The 26,953-nt window shown below is 43.2% G+C and overlaps 2 protein-coding genes across 3 annotated transcripts in view; both read right to left on the bottom strand.

The window, feature by feature from the left end:
• The window catches only part of LOC106612848 (Golgi SNAP receptor complex member 1), a 49,592-nt gene extending 41,041 nt beyond the window's left edge, over positions 1-8,551 (bottom strand). Inside the window, exons 1-5 of one of the 2 annotated variants that reach the window (XM_014214421.2) lie at positions 8,374-8,551; positions 7,523-7,634; positions 7,104-7,194; positions 6,890-6,997; positions 6,612-6,703 (exon numbers count right to left, since the gene is read on the bottom strand). In XM_014214421.2, coding sequence (XP_014069896.2) covers positions 6,612-6,703; positions 6,890-6,997; positions 7,104-7,194; positions 7,523-7,634; positions 8,374-8,404 — 434 coding nt within the window. In that variant the 5' untranslated portion in view covers positions 8,405-8,551. Of the gene's footprint in view, positions 1-6,611; positions 6,704-6,889; positions 6,998-7,103; positions 7,195-7,522; positions 7,635-8,346 lie in introns of both variants that reach the window. The other variant, XM_014214422.2, reaches the window with a different exon arrangement.
• Positions 8,552-9,083: 532 nt separating this feature from the next.
• Positions 9,084-26,953, bottom strand: part of cpda (carboxypeptidase D, a) — a 42,578-nt gene continuing 24,708 nt past the window's right edge. The window contains exons 3-21 of the mRNA XM_014214420.2: positions 26,804-26,946; positions 26,339-26,508; positions 25,616-25,957; positions 25,375-25,487; positions 24,708-24,899; positions 18,415-18,582; positions 18,157-18,266; positions 17,866-17,968; positions 17,634-17,776; positions 17,251-17,420; positions 16,783-17,085; positions 16,008-16,203; positions 15,606-15,741; positions 15,336-15,482; positions 15,158-15,256; positions 14,967-15,031; positions 14,566-14,697; positions 13,837-14,125; positions 9,084-11,755 (exon numbers count right to left, since the gene is read on the bottom strand). Of these exons, the coding sequence (XP_014069895.1) occupies positions 11,532-11,755; positions 13,837-14,125; positions 14,566-14,697; positions 14,967-15,031; positions 15,158-15,256; positions 15,336-15,482; positions 15,606-15,741; positions 16,008-16,203; positions 16,783-17,085; positions 17,251-17,420; positions 17,634-17,776; positions 17,866-17,968; positions 18,157-18,266; positions 18,415-18,582; positions 24,708-24,899; positions 25,375-25,487; positions 25,616-25,957; positions 26,339-26,508; positions 26,804-26,946 (3,245 nt within the window). The 3' untranslated portion in view covers positions 9,084-11,531. The remainder of the gene's footprint in view (positions 11,756-13,836; positions 14,126-14,565; positions 14,698-14,966; positions 15,032-15,157; positions 15,257-15,335; positions 15,483-15,605; positions 15,742-16,007; positions 16,204-16,782; positions 17,086-17,250; positions 17,421-17,633; positions 17,777-17,865; positions 17,969-18,156; positions 18,267-18,414; positions 18,583-24,707; positions 24,900-25,374; positions 25,488-25,615; positions 25,958-26,338; positions 26,509-26,803; positions 26,947-26,953) is intronic.

Below are 26,953 nucleotides of genomic sequence, written 5' to 3'. Positions count from 1 at the left end.
GTATCCCTTTAAGATGTCTGGAGCCAAGTGTGTGCGTGGTATTGTTGACAGAACCCTCATCTCCTGACCACTTAAGCAGCCACACACACCCAGTCAGGTCTGCTAATGCAGATGGAATACTACTGCCACCTAGTGGGCAACAGGGGAATGTGCGCTGTATTTCCATTTTCGCTTGTATAACAATGGTTTATAGTTACACAAGACACCACTCAGCCCCACATGTCAGGTTTTCTAAAACCATTTCAATGATAGTTAATTAAGTTTGAGATTAAATGGTAAAACATCACAAAATATGCAAAGACGCTATCAAAATCCCATCAGTTTTACAGGATTGGCTTTCACAAACCACACACACTGTTATAAACTGGGTGGTTCGAGCTCGGAATGCTGATTAGCTGATAGCTGTGGTATAGCATACAGTATACCATGGGTAAGACAAAACATTTTTACTGCTCTAATTACATTGGTAACCAGTTTATAATAGCAATGAGGCACCTTGGGGGTTTGTGATATATGGCCAATATACCATGACTAAGGGCTGTATCCAGGCACTCTGCGTTGTGCATAAGAACAGCCCTTAGCCGTGGTATATTGGCCATATACCACACCCCCTCGGGCCTTACTGCTTAAAAATAAACTAGGGGGTCTTAACACGGAATGCTGATTGGCTGAGCGCCCTATACCACGGGTATGACAAAAAAATACATTTTTACTTTTGTAATTATGTTGGTAACCAGTTTATGCTAGCAATAAGGCACCTCAGGGTTTTGTGGTAATATACTACGGCTAATGCATTGTCATTACATAGCGTCATGCCTAAGAACAGCCCTTAGCCGTGATATACTGGAAATATACAACACCTCCTCGTGCCTTATTGCTTAAGTCTATACTGTTCACCAAGTAGCCTATACAACGGCAGACTGTTGTTTAGACTACTCACAGAGTAGATGTGAGTACCCAGCAACCCCTGTCGAATGCTCCTTAGCACTACTCTCTGTAAGATGTGGCTGCTGGACTAGCTATAGGCTGTAAACCCATAAGCACTTTAGTGATGCTCTCCTTCCTCTCCACTGACCTGGGGAAAGGAGAGGCAGCCATTGTTTCAATTCTTGATCCGGGAGGGGATGAATGCATGGAATTAGAATAACAAATGTAATTTAAATAGATCAAATATCTCTGCTGTAACCAAGAATCTTAACATCTAGCCACATAGCTAGCAAGTTAGCAAACCAAATGCATAGCTGGAGCCCTGAGCTGGATATAATACAAAATTTGACACATCTTAGATTTCTTAGTTATAATTAATTAACTTTTAATTATAAGCAGTGGCATAGCACGCATGCCAATTTCTCTTTTTACAGTACTGAAAATCCTTCCGTTTGTATTTCAAATGATACTGTAAATACCATATACCGGGGTATCGCCCAAGCCTACTAGAGAGGGAACATCCATGGTAGATAATGTTATTATACAACAGGTGGGTCTAATCCTGAATGCTGATCGGTTAAAACCGCATTCCAGCTGGTTTCTATTCCACAACGTTAAAAATGCCCATTTACTCTGTTCCATCTGACTGTCTCATCAGCCCAGGCAGGCAATTTATAAACTTGATCTCCACTATAAAAAGCATTTAGACATGATCACACATTTCTTTTAGACTAACATTTAGTTTAACAGTGGAGATTTGTATAAACCTTGCTGTCTGTCTCGCTGACATTTGCAACATAGAATTTGAATATTGAAACAATCTCCAGCTGTCCCATAGTAATGAATGTGTCCGGAGTCGGGACGAGACAGACAAGCAGCATTTCTCAGCCAGTCAGTCAAAATCATGAATTAGCTGGCATAATTTTCATGATATACAAAGAAATGTCTATTGAAAAAAAAAAAAGTTAAAAAACGAAGTGCAGCTAGTTCGTAGTCTTTCAAGCTTCAGTTAGAAGTTAGTCTTAACGGTGTTGTTGGCTAGCTCCTCTGAACAACAGTGTCCTAATGAGCGAGCCCATTTTCCATGCCAGGTGAAATCGTGCCTCATTAGCTCATTGTTATGGATGTATCCAAACATCACTAGAAAACAGCTTAAACAAATGCAGCTACTGTTATTCTGTCTGCACTGTTTGACATGACTAAGTTAGCCATAGTTGCCTAGCTAGCATTGTACAATAAATGGGTAGAAAGAACAAAAGAATACAACAGTTCCTTAACTAGAAGAGATGCTGAATTCTCCTTTTTAGTAAGGTCAGCAAAAGTAGCAGAGTGAAGACAAAATTACTATAAGTTTATTTCATAAAGACTGTATAGTATCATGTATAGCTGTATCAGAAAAACTGAACTTGTGGATCTTGACAAAATGGACAACTTTTAAAGAATAGTGGTGAAGCATCCCAGTGGTGCCCTAACAGACTACCACCTCCCTCTGTGTCTCGCCATCTGTCCCTCTTCCTTCCCTCCCTTTCTGTCTCTCCCGCACTGTCTCAATTTCCCCATCTCACAGGGTTTCCTGGAAATGGAAGCTCCGAGTATCTGTATGACTGCCTGCGTCTCTTCTCCAGTGGTGCTGTGTGGGACCATGACTGCATCTAGAACCACGAGCTGTCAGCCCAGCCTAATGTCATCACTCCAGTCTAGTGCGCATGGCTCACTGCAGCGCTCTAGCCTCCAGGCATCCATCCACCTCACCGCCCTCCCAGGAGGAGTTCCACTATGATGCCAACTCTATGCCTGATAGTATACAATACAATAGGGGTTCTTGTTAGCTTAGTGTTGTTGTAGTGATTATTAGCACTGCTGTTAGCGTCAGTAGCTTGGCTATTAGTGTGTGTTAGTTCAGCCTTAGCACGCCACAAGACTCAAGCACGTGGGCTTTGAAAGCGTTACAACACCAGTCGAAATCCTTGAGGAGCAGCATGTATGTAGTTTATCATTTCCCAATGTGTACGTTAATGCTTACAGTAAATCATACACCATGTAGGCTACATGGATCAGAATGCACATAATAATAAAAAAGTGGTCCTTTGGGGACTTTAGTTTTTTGGAAAACTGTGATGACTCAGACAGGACTACCACTAAAATAAAGCTCACATTTCCAATCACATTGTGTGGGTGGGCAGTAATGTCATCTTCCCAAGCAGAACAATTATAAATTCAGTCCACAGCCAACAGAACAGTGAAAGGTTCATTCCCAGGCACTATGATGGATGGTTAATGTGGAGCACATGGAGAACAGACATGAGTACATGGAACAACAGTGAGCACTGATGAATAAGGCTATCTTCATATAAAAGGAGGGGAGTTTGCCGTGTGTGTGTTTGCTCAATAGGAATCCTGCAGTGGTCTCGAGGTGCGGCCTGCTGCATCTTAGATCAATAAGCCATTAAAACACAGACAAGAGTCATAGTCTGGTTGCCCAGCCCTCATTTACTACCAAGCCAAACATGGAGCACTGAGCACCTTCTCTCTCTCTCTCATTACAGAGGCCCATGGAGGTAGGGCTGGGCAGTAAACCATAAAAACGATATCGGTATCAGTGGCGGTCAGTGCCATTTATGATGACAGAATATATATATTTTTTTTTATCATGAGCATGGCCTTATATTATTACAGCATGTTGGATGACTGTCATTCATATTCCATTCACCCAGTTAAATTGCCCTATACCCATCATGAGGTTGCTACAATCTAGCCTACGAATTAAAGTGTAGAAAGTAGGTGCACACAGGTCAATAGAAAAATTTGAGATGACACAGTGACAGATTTAATACAGCCCTGAACACTCTTGCCTGCATCTAGCTTATCTAGGGTAGAATCATTAGTCCAACAGTTGCAAATGAGAGTGTCGCGTCACCATTTTTTAAAAAGATTTGTTGAAAACTGTTCAACTATTGTATTTCTCTGAGTCCACTACTCACCACATTTTATGCACTGCAGTGCTAGCTAGCTGTAGCTGATGTTTTCAGTACTAGATTCATTCTCTGATCCTTTGATTGGGTGGACGACGCTCGTCGGATGTGGCAGGGCTTACTAACTATTACAGACTACAAAAGGGAAGTACAGCCGCGAGCTGCCCAGTGACACAAGCCTACCAGACGAGCTAAATTACCTCGCTTCGGGGCAAGGAACACTGAAGCATGCATTAGAGCATCGGCTGTTCTGGACAACTGTGTGATCACGCAGCCGATGCGAGTAAGATCTTTAAACAGGTCAACATTCACAAGGCCAGACGGATCACCAGGACGTGGACACCGAGCATGTGCTGGCCAACTGGCAAGTGTCTTCAATGACATTTTCAACCTGTTCCTGACTGAGTCTGTAATAGCTACATGTTTCAAGCAGACCACCATAGTCCCTGTGCCCAAGAACACTAACGTAACCTGCCTAAATGACTACCGACCCGTAGCACTCACGTCTGTAGCCATGAAGTGCTTTGAAAGGCTGGTCATGGCTCACATCAATAACATTATCCCAGAAACCCTAGACCCACTCCAATTTGCACACCTCCCCAACATATCCACAGATGATGGAATCTCTACTGCACTCCACACTGCCCTTTCCCACCTGGACAAAAGGAATACCTACGTGAGAATGCTATTCATTGACACCAGCTCATTGACTACAGCATTCAACACCATTGTGCCCTCAAAGCTGATCACTAAGCTGAGGACCCTGTGAGTAAACACCTCCCTCTGCAACTGGATCCTGGACTTACTGACGGGCCACCCCCAGGTGGTAAGGGTAGGTAACAACACATCTGCCACGCTGATCCTCAACACGTGGGCCCCCCAGAGGTGCGTGCTCTGTCCCCCCCTGTACTCCCTGTTCACCCATGACTGCATGGCCAGGCACGACTCCAATACCACCATTGTTAGTCTCCCCCTAAGGAGACTAAAAAGATTTGGCATGGGTCCTCAGATCCTCAAAAAGTTCTACAGCTGCACCAGACAGCATCCTGACTGGTTGCATCCCTCCCTGGTATAGCAACTGCTCGGCCTCCGACCGCAAGGCACTACAGAGGGTAGTGCGAACGGCCCAGTACAACACTTGGCCCCAAGCTTCCTGCCATCCAGGACCTCTATACCAGGCAGTGTCAGAGGAAGGCCCTAAAAATTGTCAAAGACTCCAGCCACCCTAGTCATAGACTGTTCTAGGTCCAAAAAGGCTTCTTAACAGCTTCTACCCCCAAGCCATAAGACCCCGGAACAGCTAATCAAATGGCTACCCAGACTATTTGCATTGTACCCCCCCTCTTTTACACTGCTGCTACTCTATTATCTATGCATAGTCACTTTAACTCTACCGACATATTACCTAAATTACCTCAACTAACCGGTGCCCCCGCACATTGACTCTGTACCGGTACCCCCTGTATATAGCCTCGCTACTGTTATTTTACTGCTGCCCTTTAATTATTTGCTATTTACATATTTTACTTAACACTTATTTTTCTTAAAACTGCATTGTTGATTAAGGGCTTGTATGTAAGCGTTTCACTGTAAGGTCTACACCTGTTGTATTCGGCGCATGTGACAGATTTTATTTTATTTGCTACAAGAGCTCTGATAGGTTGGAGGACCTTCTCCAGAAATTGTCATAATTACTGTGTAAGTCTATGGAAGGGGGGTGAGAACCAAGAGCCTCCTAGGTTTTGTATGTAAGTCAAAGTACTAAGAGGAGGCCGGAAAATAGCTGCCCTCCAGGCTACACCATGGTGCTACCCTACACAGTGCTGTTGAGGCTACTGTAGACATTTATTGCTAAACACTGTTTTAATCAATTATTTGGAATATATTTATTATAGTTTTGGGGGGAATTCACTGAGGAGGATGGTCCACCCCTACCTCCTCTGAGGGGCCTCCACTGATTGGTATTCATTCACCAACCCATTTGGATTTTTACTTTACTATCAAAAAAATGTATTTTAAAATGTTTGATTTGTTATTTTAAATAATGACTCAAAATTATAGCGATCACCTGTTTTTAATCGCCAGTAAGCATATTTAGAACTTGAATTATTCAGAAACATCAAATACGGTAAAATAATTGAAAAACTACAGTGATATTATCATTTTGGCCATGTCGCCCAGTCCTACACAGAGGACATGATTCCTGAAAGTTTCACAGGTCTGAATATCATGGCTATCTACAGGGAGTACCAGTACCGAGTCGACGTGCAGGTGTACGATGTAATTGAGGTAGCTATGTACATATAGGTTGGGGTAAAGTGACTAAGCAACAGGATAGATAATAGGCAGTAGCAGCATATGTGGTGAGTGTGAAAGTGCCTATAAAGAAAGGTTCAATGTATATATGCTTGTGTCACCCCACCCAAAGTGGGTGAAATGTCACAATTATTATTAGTTTCTTTACTTCAGCATCTAAATAGCATAGAGGACTGGTATTCTATTATTTTGTTTTCACTGACATCGATTTGGAATTTGAGACAAATGAGGGAGTGTTCTTACATACAGAACCATAATAAAATCAATATAATCATATGCTTTATCAATCACCCTTTTCAGTTGAAATAAAATTGACAACCTGTTGTTTCAAGTCAGTACAACGTTTTATGATAAGAAAGGATCTATGGAGGGATGGCTGGAGGGAGAGATACTCACTCAATGTCTTTGCGGACAGACCCCAGCAAATCTTCTCTCTCCCGGATGGCAAGGAAGTTGGCTTTGGTTTTGTGGAATTCGTGAGTGTAGTCCTTGGGTACAGCAACAAAAAACAGGAGTTAAGGGGATGCAAAACTATTAACCCCATGGGAGTTAAGTGAAAACGTAAATGATGCATGCAGATCTCAAGTTAAGACTAAGAGATGAGACAAGGGGAGAGAAACAAAGAAAAAGGAGGGAGAGAAAAAAGGTAGAAAGAGTAAGAGACAGGCACAGACTTGCAAGATGTCTCTGTGTCTCTGGAGCGTGTGCATCAGTGCTGCGTTAAGGGACGTCACCCCCGGGGTGCTGGTGTACTCTGCCATCTTGTCATTCACACCTGTGAGCTGAGAGACACAGCACCATCAGTACACATACACACAATGCAATTCAACCATGTTGACATGCCTATGATAGTGAAGCTGAATAAAATTATTTGCTGTTTAGTCTTACTTTGGCCAGCAGCTGTTCAATCTCCACAGACATGGTCTCAAACATTCTGTCCTGTGTTGAGTTGTTGAGGAGGGGAGCAGTATCTGAGTTGCTATAGCGCAGAGAGGAAGACCATTAGGACTCTCAACATGTGGGCTTGGTGGAGGTACTGTACCACCATATTTGTAACACCTATCAGTCCAATCAGATCCATGAACACCAAGAAAAAGCATGTTTAAAAGAGAATCTCCATTGAAAGTGCTTTAAAGTCCAGGAGAAGGCTTAATCTCTGTTTGGGAAACTGGCCCCGAAGGTGTAGAAGGCTAGGAGCTAGAGGAAGGGGCTAGAAACCAGAATGGGACTGGGCACTCGTCTGACCTGTCATTTAGGCCCTAGGGGAATGGGGTTAGGGACCTACATGGAACTGGTTTTAGTCTTACCTGTCTCCTCGACGGCCATCTCTGGAACTGCTGTAGCTTGTACACAGTTTACTGAAGGACACCAGCTTCAGGTCCAACTCATTCTCCAGCTGCCTGGCCTGCTTTCGCAAATCTGGAATGTGCAACACACATAGCAGACACACACACCGTTTGGAATTGAGAAACAGGGTTGGCATCAACAGTAATCTAAGCCTACAGAAAGACTAATCCACATAGCTAATGAGTCATTAATAATATGTTGTCTTGTTGTCTTTTTCATATAAACGTTAGTTAAACATCAAACTTTTTCTGAAGTACCTTATTCAATTAGCCATCTATACAATAGTGGTAGGTAGTTAACGTTTGCTAAGTGGAGACAACAAAACAACAATCAGGCAGCACTTCTCTAATCATCCTGCTGGTGTTGACAAAATAACTTGGCTGGCTAACCAACTAACGTTAGCACACAAACATCATTTGGCTACCGTTGGCTGAACATATTGATAACTAAATAACTAGGTAGGTGAAATTGAAATCACAATTTAGCTAGCTACATTTCTATTTTGTTAGCTAGCTAACTATACAACGAATCTAAAATAGCTAGTTTGCTACAAGATATTCGAAGGTAACTTGCTAGGCTAACCAACATTAGCTAGCTGACGTTACAACCGTAAACGCTTCACTTGCTAGCAAAGCTTGTTTTGCTAGCTAGCTGAGCTCGTGGACAGGCAACCCAACGGCGTGTCGATTTGCTCCAAATTTGACAACACCGTTGGCATGTAGTAAACCCCGTTAAAATGTACCAAACATCGTTGCAAATGTATCAAATAGCTGTCTGATCGCACCCTAGTTGTGCCAGTTTTCCACCTCACCTTCCCAGTAGTTGCTGCTTCCTCCTGCCATTTTTGTTGTCCAACGTCATCAGCTGACGCACGGCCCACCTACAGGACATGGAACTTGAAAACTCCTACCACACTACAAAAGCGCCTCCCGGTGCGGGTAACTAGTCATGTGCGGCATCCATTGACAAACTGGTCAGCATCTTGGGAACAAAAAAAACGGTGTAACAATAGCCTCGTAGACAGTAATTGATAGCGGAATGATTGTGTGAGAAAGACAGCTACAGACCACACCTGCCAGTAAAAGATGATACTATGTTGCCTTTAATGCATTCTTTTCAGATAAACTGTGTCCACAGAAGCAATGAGGAATGCTGTGAAACTGGTCCAATTCTCTCTACATCCCGCTTCCCCTCACCATAAAAATAAAATGGCAAATGCTAGTAGTCTGCACACAAACAACTGCATTTTGACATCTCAAAATCCAGTCTTAAATTGACTAAACTAAATCTGCACTAACACATTTTTCACCTCTCATAACAGCCACCATGCAAGTTGTCTTCATACAAAACATGAATTCATTGGCTGTCCCCTAGTGGCAATGGTTGGTCAATAGAAAATGCTACAATTGCGATTCTGCTTTAACATTTTGCTGCCATGTTGCTGCTGAATGACAGATACAGTATAATCTGGCTGAGAAAAGATGAGAGCAGTGTCAAAGCAACAAATTAGGACATAATTCATTTTCTTTCCATATTTTTTAATTTCATCAATGTCTTGAAGAGTGTTCATGTTAGCATGTCTGTCATATCACCACATACAACGTAACAGGTTGGTTTGTTATGAAATGTGTGTTGTAGTCAGGGTTAACATGAATTGCACGTATTTTTCTCATTCAAATACACTTGGCAACAGTTCATTATCTACAATCAATTCAGTTTCATATAAAAAGAAACGAAAATAACCATTTACATCAAAACCCCAACATCCATTCAGAAAACACTCTCCATCCCTCTCACACACAATGTAAATCAAATAAAAAAATAACTTACTTTCTCCCCCTAAGATTACCTGGCTTTGCTACAATATTGATTATGTGCAACTGAGATGATCGTTAGGAGTCAGACACCCCTGTAGACTAGTGGTCCTCCACCCTGGTCCTGGAAAACTACATAGCGTACAGGGTTTTGTTCCAGCCCAGCACTAACATACCTGATTCGACTAACCAGCTACTCAAAATGACCTTGATGAGAGTAGAATTGGAAGGGTTAATGTTGGGCTGGAACAAAAGTCTGCACACCTTATACTCCTCATGACCAGGGTTGGTGACCACTGTTGTAGAGGAAGATGCCATCCTCTCTAAACGCTCTCCCACAATTGCTGGATGGTTCTAGAGCAGACGTTCTGCAGCCTTTTCAGTAATGTAGGGTTGACATCTAGCACAAGGATTTGATAGAATTATGATTTATCAGATGTACAAATAAATCATGAATGCATGAAAAAAAATACAAGTAAATTACAACAAAATATACATCTATATGTTGCGGCTGATTATTAAAGCATGGGTAAGTAATTTGCCATCTTAAGGGTCATTTTGAGATATGAAACGTGTGTAGAAAGAAAAAGCATAGATTCTCTTTCAAATGGAAAAACATTAAGAAAACCATCCATTTGTGATTTACATTATTTGCATCTATTTCAAAGTGCATTCCCTGAACAATTAAATGGGGAATCATGTATTTGTATTTAACATACAGTGCCTGTAGTAAAATGCAGATGTGCCTTGTGCTGTATGTTCAAGAGGGCACATGAATAAGCAGAGGGCAATAGAAGTGAAAACGCATGCAGCCTGTGAACCCGGGCCCATTGTAAGTCTTCTGCTCTGAAAGAGTGCATCTCTTAAAATACTCCAGACCCCTGGATGAATCCTGGATGACTAATGTCTTCCATATCACCTGAGTATATGATGGATCACAGATTATAATCGGTCCTAGACCATAATCTGGACAAGATTCTAGTATATCTAGTACCCACACCACCACGCTTCTGTGCTGTAGCCCTAAAAGAGAGTGGCATGTCTAACTCTACATCAGCCAAGGCACTGTGTTTGATGCTCCCTCTGAAAGACTGGCTAACTGGACTGTGACAACACTGACAAAAACTTTGAGAAACAGACATTTCTTTAATAATTTCAAATGACTGCAATTGGTATATTCATTGGTACTAGTTCCAAGTATAAGTATCAAATAAATATATGGACAGGTTGATGAGTGGCTAACTGCAAAAGTGTGCATGTGTGTGTTGCGTGCATGAAGAAAAAAAAAAGGTTGCCCAGCTCCACTAGGCGTTTAGTGTGCATCTGTAGACAGAGCAAAGCAGGTGTTAATTTGGATGATTCGGCTTGGACACCAGCCATAGAGGACCGTTGTGGTCTCTGAAACAGCTCTCTCTGGTGGGCGGGAGGACAGGCAAATGGGACCTGGAGAATCTTATAGGGACGGACAAGAACAAGCCCTCCCTGCTCCACCTCGTCCTCTCCAGTAAAGCAGAGCCACAGAGCACAACAACGACCAACTCAACAGTCACAGGGAGGTGCAGTATTAGTAGAGAAATTCCACAGTAACAAGGTGAGACTCAGATTTTTCACTTTAAAATGTATTTCAAACAAAAACTATACAACTCTATGCACATTAACTCTACTACAATTTCCACAGAACATAATACAAAATACAGAATGATGGCCCCAACAGCACAAACTGTCATTCTGCTACCAAACTTTGAATCTGCACTGTTCTTCAAGTAAATGTGTTATTGTAAAATGTTCTATGGAAATGGTTAAAAGTAGTCCTTGTGCATCAAGTCTTACAATGTGTTCAACTTTGCAATTATTGGTTTTTGTTTTAAAGTGTTAAATTGGAGTCTCAGCATCACTCTGTTAATGTGGAATTGCCCAGTACTAACAGGGTCGTATTCATTTGGGCACACTGTAGCAAAACGTTTTCGAACAACATAAAGCAAAAACAAACGTTTCTTATTGTCCCTTCCCTGTTTCCGTCCGTTTTAATCAGTTTGGTGCTTAATGAATACGACCCAGGTTGGCCATGTATGTATGTATGTGTGTATGTGTGTGTGTGTGTGTGTGTGTGTGTGTGTATGTATGTATGTATGTATGTATGTATGTATGTGGGATCTCAGAGTTTGTTGGCGTTGGCGTAGAGCGTGTCCTCATCGCTTTCGCTCTCATCCTGGAACTCGTTGGAGAGCAGGGATTTCTTGGAGCCAAGGCGAATCTCGTCCTCGTAATCGTCACGGTGCTGCCGCAGCCGGTGGAAACCATCCTTCTGCTGGTTGGATTTAGCAGAGCACACACACCAGATGATACAGGCTGTCACCACCAGGGCCGTCATGGAGGCCGCTGCAGGGAAGGAGAGAGGAGAGACAAGCATATATACATGAGGCAGAGGCACAAAACAAATGTATGTCCTAAAAACCTACAGAATTTAACTTATTCACCTTGTTTTACTCCCTACAATAGTCCCCGGGCCGACTACGTGAAAAATCTGTCGATGTGCCCTTGAGCAAGACACTTAACCCTAATTTCTCTGGATAAGAGCGTCTGCTAAATTATATATATATACTGCTCAAAAAAATAAAGGGAACACTTAAACAACACATCCTAGATCTGAATGAAATAAATAATCTTATTAAATACTTTTTTCTTTACATAGTTGAATGTGCTGACAACAAAATCACACAAAAATAATCAATGGAAATCCAATTTATCAACCCATGGAGGTCTGGATTTGGAGTCACACTCAGGCTGATCCAACTTTGATGTAATGTCATTAAAACAAGTAAAAATGAGGCTCAGTAGTGTGTGTGGCCTCCACGTGCCTGTATGACCTCCCTGCAACGCCTGGGCATGCTCCTGATGAGGTGGCGGATGGTCTCCTGAGGGATCTCCTCCCAGACCTGGACTAAAGCATCCACCAACTCCTGGACAGTCTGTGGTGCAACGTGTCGTTGGTGGATGGAGCGAGACATGATGTCCCAGATGTGCTCAATTGGATTCAGGTCTGGGGAATGAGCGAGCCAGTCCATAGCATCAATGCCTTCCTCTTGCAGGAACTGCTGACACACTCCAGCCACATGAGGTCTAGCATTGTCTTGCATTAGGAGGAACCCAGGGCCAACCGCACCAGCATATGGTCTCACAAGGGGTCTGAGGAGCTCATCTCGGTACCTAATGGCAGTCAGGCTACCTCTGGCGAGCACATGGAGGGCTGTGCGGCCCCCCAAAGAAATGCCACCCCACACCATGACTGACCCACCGCCAAACCGGTCATGCTGGAGGATGTTGCAGGCAGCAGAACGTTCTCCACGGCGTCTCCAGACTCTGTCACATGTGCTCAGTGTGAACCTGCTTTCATCTGTGAAGAGCACAGGGCGCCAGTGGCGAATTTGCCAATCTTGGTGTTCTCTGGCAAATGCCAAACGTCCTGCACGGTGTTGGGCTGTAAGCACAACCCCCACCTGTGGACATCGGGCCCTCATACCACCCTCATGGAGTCTGTTTCTGACCGTTTGAGCAGACACATGCACATTTGTGGCCTGCTGGAGGTCATTTTGCAGGGCTCTGGCAGTGCTTCTCCTGCTCCTCCTTGCACAAAGGCGGAGGTAGCGGTCCTGCTGCTGGGTTGTTGCCCTCCTACGGCCTCCTCCACGTCTCCTATGGTACTGGCCTGTCTCCTGGTAGCGCCTCCATGCTCTGGACACTACGCTGACAGACACAGCAAACCTTCTTGCCACAGCTCACATTGATGTGCCATCGTAGATGAGCTGCACTACCTGAGCCACTTGTGTGGGTTGTAGACTCCGTCTCATGCTACCACTAGAGTGAAAGCACCGCCAGCATTCAAAAGTGACCAAAACATCAGCCAGGAAGCATAGGAACTGAGAAGTGGTCTGTGGTTACCACCTGCAGAACCACTCCTTTATTGGGGGTGTCTTGCTAATTGCCTATAATTTCCACCTGTTGTCTATTCCATTTGCACAACAGCATGTGAAATTTATTGTCAATCAGTGTTGCTTCCTAAGTGGACAGTTTGATTTCACAGAAGTGTGATTGACTTGGAGTTACATTGTGTTGTTTAAGTGTTCCCTTTATTTTTTTGAGCAGTGTATATAATATATATTTTTTGTTGTTCACCTTTATTTAACTAGGCAAGTCAGTTAAGAACAAATTCTTATTTACAATGACAGCCTAGGAACATTGGGTTAACTGCCTTGTTCAGGGGCAGAACAGATATTTACCTTGTCAGCTCGGGAATTCAATCTAGCAACCTTTCAATTACTGGCCCAACACTCTCACCACTAGGCTACCCTGCTGCCCCAATGACTAAAATGTAAAAAAAAAAAAAGGAATTCTCTGCAATCATCTGGCAACATTACACAAAAGGTAACATCTCCACAAAAAACAGTTCTCTTCATGCTTACCTGCAGTAGCCACAACAAACTCCCGGGGCAGACCAAAAATGCGGTTGTCCATGTCAAACTCTATGATGATGGAGCTGGCGGCTTCATATGACGACACAACCACCTCCTGACGTTGTTGCTGGTAGCCATCAGCCACAGCCTCTATGTTGTGGTTTCCTGGTGCCAGAAGAGCATGGAAGTAGCCTCCCTCTGCAGTGAACACCCTCACACCCCCATTCAACACTATCATGGCCCCCACGATGGGCTTCCCACTCTTATCCTTCACCATGCCACGCACACCTTTATGGACCTGAGGGAGAGACAGAAACACAGATTGAATGTAAAGTACACAGAAACAAAATTAAGTAGCCTTGTCCAAGCCAGAACGGGCAATAGGGCAGGAGCCTATATTCTGTTACTGTAGCGTAAGGCAGCATGATGTACAGAACAAGTATACCCCCTAAACAGGATGCTAGTCTATCGCAGGAAGATAATGTAATATTACTTAATGTAATAGACTAAGTAATATTATCTTAATTTCATCTTCTGTGGCAATACTTGCACATGTATACCATAAATGCATTCAATAATGTATCAAACAAACGCGTTTGATAAGTAACCAATCGGAGCCCCGAAATGCATTAATTAATTATTATCAAACACACTCAATAACTCATCAACGCATTTGTAAACTTATTGAATGCATTTGTATTACATGACCCCAGGTCAGAGGTCAAGGGTATTACTGACCTCCACCAGCATGCTGAGCAGTGCCTTCCTGTTCTCAGCCCACAGCGTGGCCAGCTGCTCGGCCGGGGGGAACAGACAGCAGCCAGTATACACCGTGATCTCTGGACAGTGGCCAAAGTCCACACTGAAGTCCTAGAAAGACAGACCAGACAGACAGATCAGAATAGCCATATTGACGACCAGTAAAGCTTAGTCCAGAATGGCCACTGTACTTTAAAATCAAACACAACTGATCAGGCTCTTACACAGTTAGTTGAAGTTAAATACAGACTTAGCAGTGGAAGTCGTGTCGTTCCAGGACTCAACAAGCAGATGCTTCTTTGGGCCGGGTGACAGAACAACCTTTCTCTTGTGAGAGATATAGCATTAGATAGCATTAGGAAGTAGGGTATGAAACATACCTTCATACTACCCATGTGACTTTGTCTCTCTGCTGCCCTGAGTACTCCATCTGGGATGTTACCCACTGGGGAGAGAGGAGAAGAGGAGGATGAAAAATAGGAGTCAATAGATAAGCCATCTTTTCCAATTCACCACTTAGAATGCAGTCTATAGGTCACAGTGGTCTATTTGTGGTGCTGTTGGTACATACTTTGGCCATTGCTTGGACATCCCGTATCCCCCAGGTGCATCTTGGGATGGTTGCTGGCGTACACATTGGCCAAGTACTTCAGAGTTTCCTCATTTTCAACTGAAAAAAAGTACACTATTAGTTAACTATTTATTTTATAGTTTTCTAGTATTCTATATTTGGAGCCCCATGTTCCTACCGGGCTGTACGGGCTTGTCGTAGGGGTAAGTAGCCAACAGGGAGCCTCCATCCAGGGCTACAGAGAGTGTGAAGCCCCTCTCTAAGATCAGGTCCATCACTGCTCTGGTCTCTGGCTGAGCCTCCACCACCCGCTGGGAGGCATTACCTACAACAGCAGCACACACAGACAGGACACCATCAAACATGTAAGGGCATGCAGGTACACACACACACGCACACACATAACACAAACATCTCAGTCTATACACCAACCACAGCAGGTACTGACCAAAGAAGTCAGTGTCCAGATCTTTCCCGTGTGCGTTCGTCATGCCCACAGTAGAGGTGCACTGTTTCTCTCTGGCCAGCTCTCGTCCATCTGGGTTGATGGAGGGAAGGATGATGATCCGCGTCTCGTTTATCAACTGTGGAGAGGAGAAGAGGGAGAAGAGGAATGACGGGTAGAACAACAGGACATCAGTTATATTTAAAGGGAGCTTTTTTATTTTAGAACATCTAAACTTTTTTGCAAGTTTTCTTTCCTTTTTAATGTGTGGTCGATAAAAATATCAAAATTGTATGAATATTTAGTAATTTTAAGGCAACACAACTGTGCAAGGGTGTGAATAATTTCACTTGGCACTGTAGTTATGATTGGTGTAGTAAAAACATCTCAGTTAAATCATCTCACCCTGGTGATGGTGGGGTTCTTGTCGTAGTTGATGCAGAGGAAGGCAGCGAACTCCAGCAGGAGCTCTGTGCCCACGGGGGCGTTGCCATGGATACCTCCCACCAAGCGGATCTTGGGCTTGGCCGTTTCAGGCTCGTCTGGTTTGTTGGAAATCTCCAAGGCCCAGATGGTCCTGTACTCCACACTCTGGCCCAAACTAGACAGAAGAATGCATGTTATTATCAATTCCACTGTAGATTATATGGGATATGGTTACCTAGCAGACTCTTCTGCAAAGACACGTAGACTGTAATTCCAACCATTTGGAGGAGAGGTTTTGAGGTTAGCCATTACGGGGTACAGGGGAGCAGGTAGCCAACCGGTTAGAGTGTTGGGCCAGTAACTGAAAGGTCGCTGGTTTCAATACCCAAGCGAGGTGAAAAATCTGTTGATGTGCCTTTGAGCAAGGCACTTAACCCTAATTTGCTCCTTGGGCACCTTACCACCATGGCAGACCCTATAAAACAACACATTTCACTGCACCTATCTGGTGTATGTGATAATACATATACACATTTTTTTGCATAACAAGCTAAATTATTTTGATTAAGGGCAGTTACACTAGGGGTTAGAGGTCAGGGTTTACCTGTGCAGTGAGGTGACATTTGATGAGGAGGTCAGAGGTCATAACGCGGGTCAGCCTACCTTTGCAGGGAGGTCCTCTTGAGGAAGTTAAGGTCTAAATGTTAGACATCAGGTTAGGGTTTAGAGGTCAGGGGTCATGACTCAGGCCTACCTATGCAGGGAGGTGATCTTGGGGAAGTTGAGCGTCAAACCCCTCAGGAACTCTGACAGCTCTTTGTAGCGTCTGTATCTGAAGCTGCTCTCTGTGGCGGTACTCTGAACCAGCTGTTCCAGCCCCTGGCCAAGAGACAGGTCCTTAATGAAGCTATGGAACTGCTCCTCCGCAGGGTCCTGGGTGGCTCCAGGATCCTTGGGGGCCTGTCCATTGGGCTCCGAACGCACCCGTGTCAGCCGGAAGTCTACCAGCTCCACCCCCTCCTCTGGCACTGTGGCGTAGATCTTTACTGAGTTGTACCTGAGAAGAAGGGGAGGGAGGGTTAGAGCATAGAAAGTTGTTCATTCTAGTTCTGTTTCTATGGGTTAGGGTGGGGTTACCCTACAAATGTAGACCCGGTATTGGGTCTACATTTAAACAAACCCTCTAATTTATCTCAGTTACTTCAACAGTTCTGTCTCTCACCCCCGTGCAGAGGCGGTGAGGTGGTACGTCCCAGGGACCAGAAGTCTCCAGTAGTCTCCAGCTAGGTTGGTTGTGATTGGATGATTGATCTCCTCCACCATGATGGTGGCATTAGGGATGCCTGTACCATCTCTAATGTCTATCACCATGCCCTTTACTCCTCTGTGGACCTGCAGAGGGACACACACACAGAGGATGAATACCTAAAATTGAAGTTGGTGCATTTGAGACAAAGTAAATGGGCAAGACATATATAAAGGGAAAGAGAGAAATTATATGTTTACATTTTTTTTTTCGTTTGGAGAGAGAGCGAGAGAGCGAGAGATGAATGAATGAATGAGCGAATGACAGCGTAGTGAAGGACAGTATGTAAGTATGCTGACCTGGTGGATGTACTGCAGTAAGGCTCTGCGGTTCTGGTCCCAGTACATAGGCAGGTGCTGGGCCTTAGGGTACTTCACACAGCCCAACTCTATGGTCACCTCAAAACAGTTAGTGTTCAGATAGTTCCAGTCCTGCATACCACCTGGCGAGAGAACACAAAGAGAAGTCAGGTACAGACACACACACAAATTGTTCCTCTTAGTGTGTGTATTGGCATGGGAAGGCACATACCGGGAACATTGTACCAGTTGGCGCCGTTGGTGATGCCGTCCTCAAAGAACACCGATGGGTAAAGGTCCTCACAAGGGTGTCCTTTGTGCATCAGAGCATTTTCCTACACACACACACACAAAAGGTCAAAGGCGACAATGCAATACCAACAGCAGAATTGAAACAGTAAACCTATCAACAACTGTCCAATGGTTTTGTTTAATGTAATAAACATTATCTTCACAACTGCATGAATATATTTAGTAAATGGAGTGATATAAAGACCCAAATTGTCTGTTGAAGTCCACTGACCTGAGAGTAGGATCTGGCCACCTGTTTAAAGACCTTGTCATCAGGACACTTGCTGTACTCCGTACGTCCCTGCTTGTCATCATCATATGGGTAATTGACCACCAATGACCCTGTAGTGGGCAGAGAGGAAATACCCAATGAGAATACAGTATATTACTGAAATAATAAAGTTGTCCTCCAGAGTGGGCCAATATGTTGGTGGCGGGCCAATATACATTTTTTCTAAACATTGAAAAATGGGGGGAGCTTAGGGCTTACCTCCATGTAGGTTGGCTGAGAGTACAAAGGGATAACTCTTCAGCCAGTTCATCACAGCGATGGTCTCTGGCTGCCTGGGTTCAGTGATGGTAGTAAACTGGTCAGGAAAGTTTCGGTTCAGGTCAAAGTTGTTACTGTTGTTGCGTCCCGTGTACCCTCTGACATCACCTGCGAGAGAAAAAGAACAAAATCTTAGGTAGCAAGCTAGACAAGCAGTCATTATCGTGAAACAAGTCGACAATCTACTGGCAAATTCTTTTCAATCCTTATGAAGAGAAATTATAGACAAAACGTATTGGTGCTCATCGGCAATTGGACATCAACATTACACAACAAGTTGGAAATCGCAAATTCAACAATGAGTGGTTTGGAAGGAATCAGTGGCTAACTGCAAGCGTTGCAAAGCAATCACTAGCCTGCTATTCAGTGGAGTGGGTGTGTGGTCCAAGTCTGGGTTTAACCTGTCTGGGCTAGGGGGCAATATTTTTACGGCTGGATGAAAAACATACCCAATTTAAACAGGTTACTACTCTGGCCCAGAAACTAGAATATGCATATTATTAGTAGATTTGGATAGAAAACACATTTGAATGGTGTCTGTGAGTATAACAGAACTCATATGGCAGGCAAAAACCTGAGAAAAAGTCAACCAGGAAGTGGAGGATCTGAGAATTGTAGTTCTTTCTAGTCCCTTTCGAAACTATAGTATCTGTGGGGTTATGTTGCACTTCCTAAGGCTTCCATTGGCTGTCAAAAGCCTTCAGAAAGTGGTTTGAGCCTTCTCCTGTTAGTGGGCAGATAATATGAGCTCAGTTACTGAGTGGTCTGCCTGGCAACAAAGGGATTGGATATGCGCTGTCACGCGTGCGAGCCGTTCCTTCTTTTTCTTCTTGAATGAATATGCTATTGTCCAGTTGGAATATTATCGCAATTTTACGTTAAAAATACCATAAAGATTGATTTTAAACAGCGTTTGACATGCTTCTAAGTACGGTAATGGAACATTTTTACTTTTCGTCTCTGGTTCTGCGCTGGCGCGTTATGCCTTTGGATAAGTGATCTGTACGGACGAACAAAACGGAGGTATTTGTACATAAATATGGATTATTTTGAACAAAAACAACATTTCTTGTGGAAGTAGCAGTCCTGGGAGTGCATTCTGACGAAGATCAGCAAAGGTAAGAGAATATTTCTAATACTAATTCTGAGTTTAGGTTGCCCCGAACTTCGCGGGTGTCTGTATTGCTCTCTGTGATGGCTGAGCTATGTACTCAGAATATTGAAAAATGTGCTTTCTCCGTAAAGCTATTTTAAAATCTGACAAAGCGGTTGCATCCAGGAGTAGTCTATCTATAATTCTTTAAATAATTGTTATATATTTTGTCAACGTTTATGAGTATTTTTGTAAATTGATGTGCACATTCACCGGCAGTTTTGGTGGGAATACATTTTCTGAAGATCACGCGCCAATGTAAAATGCTGTTTTTGGATATAAATATTAACTTTATCGAACAAAACATACATGTATTGTGTAACATAATGTCCTAGGAGTGTCATCTGATGAAGATCGTCAAAGGTTAGTGCTTCATTTAGCTGTGTTTTGGGTTTTATTGACATGTCCTTGCTTGGAAAATGGCTGTGTGATTATATTTGTCTATGTACTCTCCTAACAATCTAATGTTTTGCTTTCGCTGTAAAGCCTTTTTGAAATCGGACAATGTGGTTACATCAAGGAGAAGTGCATCTTTAAAATGGTGTAAAATAGTTGTATGTTTGAGGAAGTTGAATTATGACATTTTGTTGTTTTTGAATTTGCCGCCCTGATATTTCACTGGCTGTGTCCTGCAGGTGGGACGCTAGCGTCCCACGTAGCCCATAGAAGTTAACCTCTTACATCTAGATGTTCCGCTAGCGGAACACCTCGCCAATATCCAATGATAGGGCGTGGCGCGAATTACAAACTCCTCAAAAATCCCAGAACTTCTATTTTTCAAACATATGACTATTTTACACCATTTTAAAGACAAGCCTCTCCTTTATCTAACCACATTGTCCGATTTCAAAAAGGCTTTACAACGAAAGCAAAACATTAGATTATGTCAGGAGAGTACCCAGCCAGAAATAATCACACACCCATTTTTCAAGCTAGCATATAATGTCACAAAAACCAAAACCACAGCTAAATGCAGCACTAACCTTTGATGATCTTCATCAGATGATACACCTAGGACATTATGTTATACAATACATGCATGTTTTGTTCAATCAAGTTCATATTTATATCAAAAACCAGCTTTTTACATTAGCATGTGACGTTCAGAACTAGCAAACCCACCGAAACTTCCGGTGAATTTACTAAATTACTCACGATTAATGTTCACAAAAAACAACAATTATTTTAAGAATTATAGATACAGAACTCCTTTATGCAATCGCTATGTCAGATTTTAAAATAGCTTTTCGGTGAAAGCACATTTTGCAATATTCTGAGTAGATAGCCCGGCCATCATGGCTAGCTATTTTGACACCCACCAAGTTTGGCACTCACCAAACTAAGATTTACTATAAGAAAAATTGGATTACCTTTGCTGTTCTTCGTCAGAATGCACTCCCAGGACTTCTACTTCAACACCCAATGTTGGTTTGGTTCCAAATAATCCATAGTTATATCCAAATAGCTGCGTTTGTTCTTGCGTTCAAGACACTATCCGAAGGGTGACGCGCCGGCGCGTATCGTGACAAAAAATTTCCAAATATTCCATTACCGTACTTCGAAGCATGTCAAACGCTGTTTAAAATCAATTTTTATGCGATTTTTCTCGTAAAATAGCGATAATATTCCGACCGGGAGACGTTTTCGTTCAATCACTGAAAATGTAAAATGGACTCTTCACGTGCACGCCCGTGTCATTGTTCTCAGATCGACCACTATCCAAATGCGCTACTGTTTTTCGCCAAGGGACTGCAGAGTCATCATTCCCCGTTCTGGCGCCTTCTGAGAGCCTATGGGAGCCTTAGAAAATGTCACGTTACAGCAGAGATCCTCTATTTTCCATAAAGAGGCTATAGAAGGCCAAGAAATGGTCAGAGGGGGCACTTCCTGTATGGAATCTTCTCAGGTTTTGGCCTGCCATATGAGTTCTGTTATACTCACAGTAACCATTCAAACAGTTTTAGAAACTTTAGGGTGTTTTCTATCCAAATAAAAATGATATGCATATTCTAGTTTCTGGGCAGGAGTAATAACCAGATTAAATCGGGTACGTTTTTTATCCGGCCGTGAAAATACTGCCCCTTATCCTAAACAGGTTAAGGGTCTCTTTTCCAAGCTTAAAAGGATAAACATTCACATGCAACACCATGGGCCAGAAAAAGTTGAATACATTGCCCATGCTGTCAATCCAGCATGACTTCTGCCGCGTTCAAGACAATTGGGAACTCTGAAAAATAACTCAGACTGGGAAAATACCTTTTGGTCATCCAACTCAGAATTCCAAGTCGTGAACTCGGGCCTCTTTCAAGAGCTCCGATCTGAAGATCACTGATGTCATGATTCAACGTTGTTTTTACCCCCGAGTACCCAGTTGTCTTGAAAGCACCATAAATACAGAGAATGCCATACTTTGATGAAAGTTTGATGACAACATTTGCACACAAGGACCACCGAGCCACCTTCCTGTTCAAGTGAGCACAGCACAACAAGGTGAGTCCAAAAATGTATTGTATGCTGCTGCATAAATGACGCAATATGCCAGGTAGATATGTATACTGTAGCTAACAAAGTAATACTCAGTGTATGTTGTGTAGTAAGCTGTTAGTAGCCCATGTGCCTCACCATAATAATTTGGTCCCTTTCCCCCTCGTAACTTAGCCTACTGTTCTGACTTGGTGGTGTACATGTAGCTTATAACCTGTGTTAGAGAAATGTAATCATTGAATATTGTAAGAGTTTTCATTGTCTGCTTCTATGCCCCCTTTATTTATCCATGGTTCTGACTTGGTGTACAGGGAGAATACTGTAAGAATGGCCCATGTTCTAAATTCTGTCACTATATATTTCAAAAGTGCTGAACAAATGGTTAGATTGACTACGTCCATCCTAGCTCGCTCATTAATGTCTTAATTGAAATTACAGATTGCCTCTTATCCGCTCGTCATCCCCTTATGCCATAGTTTGTACATATCAATTGTCAGTAGAAACCACAATTGTTTAAGCAAGTAAGCCATAGGTTTTTTTTTTAAAAGGCAGTAAATGAGGCTGAATGAACTGTTTTGCTGCCAGACAAGGCTCCGCTGATAGCAGTGGTAAGGATTCACTCCATGGCGCTGAAAAGAAAGCTCTGCTGTTGGGACAGCTTTATGTCTGACACTTGTTTTTGTTTACAGTTAGACAGTAACTTAGGCCAGGTTTTCCCAAACTTTTTCACTCAGGCCCCCTTTCCAGCACTGGGGAACATCCCGCCTATACATTTTGCCTTGTCTAATGTGTATTCCTGTGATATTTGAGTGACTCAAGCATAACAACTGTTGGGTTCGACATTTTGAACATTGAGATATTAAATAAATGATAGAGAAAGAAGCATAGAATCAAAGGAGAAAGTTAAGGGTTCTCTGTAGAAGGACAGATAGCTGTGGAATGTGTTGGGGGACGGGAGCAGAGCACCGTGTTGATATAGGGAAGACAGATGGATATTTGTGGATCAGGAGGTGAGGTCAGTTCCCCTTAAGGGAGTAATCAAGGTTAGTATCTGGTTACCTTCTTTCTCTTGGGCATAAACTAAGGATTGGAGAGAAGGAGTGTCTTAAGTATGATGTATATAACCAATGGAGAGAAATGTCTGTCTGTCTCAGCCCTAGGACCATGCCTCAGGACTACCTGGCATGATGACTCCTTGCTGTCCCCAGTCCACCTGGCCGTGCTGCTGCTCCAGTTTCAACTGTTCTGCCTGCGGCTATGGAACCCTGACCTGTTCACTGGACGTGCTACCTGTCCCAGATCTGCTGTTTTCAACTCTCTAGAGACAGCAGGAGCGGTAGAGATACTCTCAATGATCGGCTATGAAAAGCCAACTGACATTTACTCCCGAGGTGCTGACCTATTGCACCCTCGACAACTACTGTGATTATTATTATTATTATTATTATTATTATTATTATTAGACCATGCTGGTCATTTATGAACATTTGAACATCTTGGCCATGTACTGTTATAATCTCCACCTGGCACAGCCAGAAGAGGACTGGCCACCCCTCATAGCCTGGTTCCTCTCTAGGTTTCTTCCTAGGTTTTGGCCTTTCTAGGGAGTTTTTCCTAGCCACCGTGCTTCTACACCTGCATTGCTTGCTGTTTGGGGTTTTAGGCTGGGTTTCTGTACAGCACTTTGAGATATCGGCTGATGTAAGAAGGGCTATATAAATAAATGTGAAGTTAGAAATGGCTCTCTAAGGTAGGCAATGACTGACATGAGAAGAGACAAACTGATGATGCACTGTCCAATTTCGAAATTGCACCTTGTGCTTCTACTATTACAACTTTCAAGAGTAAGTTGAAAGCCAGACTGAGGGGGGGGGGACCACTGACTTTATGCTACTGGTAATCATGTTTAATGTCTTAATTTAGGGGTACACTGTATTTTTTATTGTGGACAGGCAACGTCTTTCACAAATTGATAAGAGAATTCTATAATAAAGGTAAATGAATAAAGAATCCGACCCTGTCACGTAACCAATTAGTAGTTATGTAGCATGTATAATAAATAATTAAGGTACTAATCGAAAGGCCCATAAGGTCTAGTAGAAGACCAGGGAGGAAGGGAAATGTGTGTGTGTGTTAGTTAGCCTAAGGGAACTGTAGACATGTGTGTGTGACCCGACCTGAAGAGGCTTGGAAGAAACAGGGAGTAACCTTCAAGGTCCTCCTAATCTCAGGGGAAAGGAACAGGCAGCGCTGGATAGTGATTAACAGTGGTGAGAAGTCTGGGGAGGGATACTATTCACCTACTGTTCGTGTGTATGGGTGTGCGTAGGATATCTACTGTTTGTGTGGAGGTATGTGCGTAAGCGGGGAGGGAGCATAAAATGAAGTTCTTTGTGTAATGTACTTCAGAACGTTCTCTGAATAAACTGTACAGACCTTTTGCAGATGTTGAGTCTTTGCCTAATTATTAACCCATTGTCTTACAAACCTTGGGAATTAGTCAAGGCTTATTGATTGTTAATTATTATCATTGGGATAGAAAAATTCCCATAACACAAATAGACCCCACACACACACACACACATTCTTCTCTTACCCTCCTTGGCGATCTCATAACCATCTGGGTTCATGGAAGGCATGATGTGTATCCGGGTCGTGTTGACCAGCTGGGTGACCTCAGGGTCGCTGCCATAGTTATGGCACAGGTACTCAATGAGGTTGAGGAGCAGCTCGCGTCCCACCACCTCGTTCCCATGCATGTTAGCTATATACTTGAACTCTGGTTCACCTAAAGGGCAGAAAAGAGTGGGGGGGAAATTTTAAAAAGTGTTAGTGCTATTAAAAGAGAAGTAGGGCAGAGTCGGCTGGGAAAGAATGAGGGTGGAAGTCTCCTGAACAAATTCACACTCAATTAAACTAAAGCACACCATTCATTTGAAAACCCTCCTTATCCTTGCACTGTAATTTCTAGGCCACCCACTATTGAAAAAATACAATGCTGTAATGGGCCTGCAGATAAGAGTGAGTACCCCCACATTCAAAAGGATATGAAGCTACTAGATCATTGAGCTGAAGCAATAATATCAGGATCTTTTACAGGAAGCAAACAGCAGAACTGCTATTTATTTAGACTATGAATTTCTGTGTATGAACACAATCCAGTTAGTTAGATCAATATAAACCACACAGCCATAGATTGAAGGCATTGCTTTAGAGTTAATAGTCTCTTCTGGAGCTCCAGTGTCACCAAAACACATCCTTACCTGCCTCGTGGACGGTGGGGTTGTCTGATATCACCATGACGTAGAGCTCACGGTCCTCTGCTGACTTCCCAATGGAGTACAGATGAGCGATGGAACGGAACCTGTTGCTGTACCTGCGGTGTTGAAAGAACAAGGCTATTTCACATTTTATTAAAGCTCTCACATCCTAACATTACTTGTTAGCATAACATTTGAAATACTTAATTGCAAAGGCAAGCCTATAAAGCAAACATAATAGTACCTGCGCAGGAACAGCTCCATGTCATTGTAATGGTGGTGGCGGAAGTCCTGTGGCTGGATGGGCTGGTGCTCAGGCTGGGCTGGGGGCTGAGCCTCCTGGGGAGTGTAGCTCTCGTTGGCCCCAGAGGTCCCCATCTCAGAAGTGGTGCTTGAGGTCTCGATGGTGGTGGAGTCAGGGTCAGAGGTTGTGGTAAGGACAGAGGTTGTGGTAGGGACAGTGGTAGTGGTAAAGGGTACGGTTATGCCACCTGTGGGTTCATTTCCCAGGGGTGCCAGGGTGAAGTTGAGCTCAGTGGCCTTGCCCTCCACCACTTGAACCCCAACTACTGTCATGGACACGTACCTATGAAGACAGAAATATTGAATATGTTTATTTTGCTGCAGTCAAAATAAAACATATTAGAAATGCAACAAAACTAAGTAAAAACCCTGTGCACAGCAGTGTGTCTAAATCCAGGTGATATCTTTTAAATGCATTTCACCAGGAAGTTTCAGGTATAATGGGAAAGTTCCAGAACGGGGAAATATCTTAGAGGAAATTAAGCTCCAAGATGTACATTTACTTCATGTAAGAAAACACCATACACAAATCCGTTCCAAGGAAAACAGACAGGAACTAAAATCAGGAGTATATTTATTTTGTTAAAGACTTTATTTTCTGTACCCTGTGCCTGCAAGTTACTGTAGCAGCAGGAGAGGAGTTCATTCCTCCAGCAGTACTCACCCTGTGGCTACAGCTGAGACATTGTACGTCCCAGGAAGCAGCAGGCGGTAGAAGTCACCAAACTTGGCCGTGGTCAGGTTATGGTTGATGCCAGCCACCACGATGCTGACATCAGGCAGAGCTGTCCCATTGGTAGCCTCGTTCACATAGCCTCGAACTCCAATGTGAACCTGGGAGATCAACAGGATAACGTCAGAAGAGATCTCAGACACTTTCTATTGCCTCAGTAGCTGGGAACAAATGAAGCTCAAAAAACTGAAGTGCTGCCTAGAAGTAACTAACTACTGCAAATGGATGTCAAGATGAAACAATCTCTTCAATTCAAATAAATAAATAGATAGATAGAGTACAGTAGTAAGAACCAGAGAGTGGTTAGAAATACTACAGCTAGTCATATGTGCAATGAAATTGTGTGCGCGATAGTTTAAAAGTTTGAGTGTGATACTGTGTCTTGTGAAAGCCAACCTGCTCCAGGTAGGCAATGAGTGACTCCCTGTTATAGTCCCACTCTTTCTTTAACTCGGAGGCCGGTGGAAATTTACAGCAGCTCAGTTCCATGGTGATCTCCAGGCAGTTTCCATTCAGGTAGTTATAGTCCTGCATGCCTCCTGAACA

The sequence above is a fragment of the Salmo salar genome, chromosome ssa09 (genome assembly GCF_905237065.1).
Source record: "Salmo salar chromosome ssa09, Ssal_v3.1, whole genome shotgun sequence".
Classification (NCBI taxonomy): Eukaryota; Metazoa; Chordata; class Actinopteri; order Salmoniformes; family Salmonidae; genus Salmo; species Salmo salar.
This window is presented reverse-complemented; position numbering and strand designations above follow the sequence as displayed.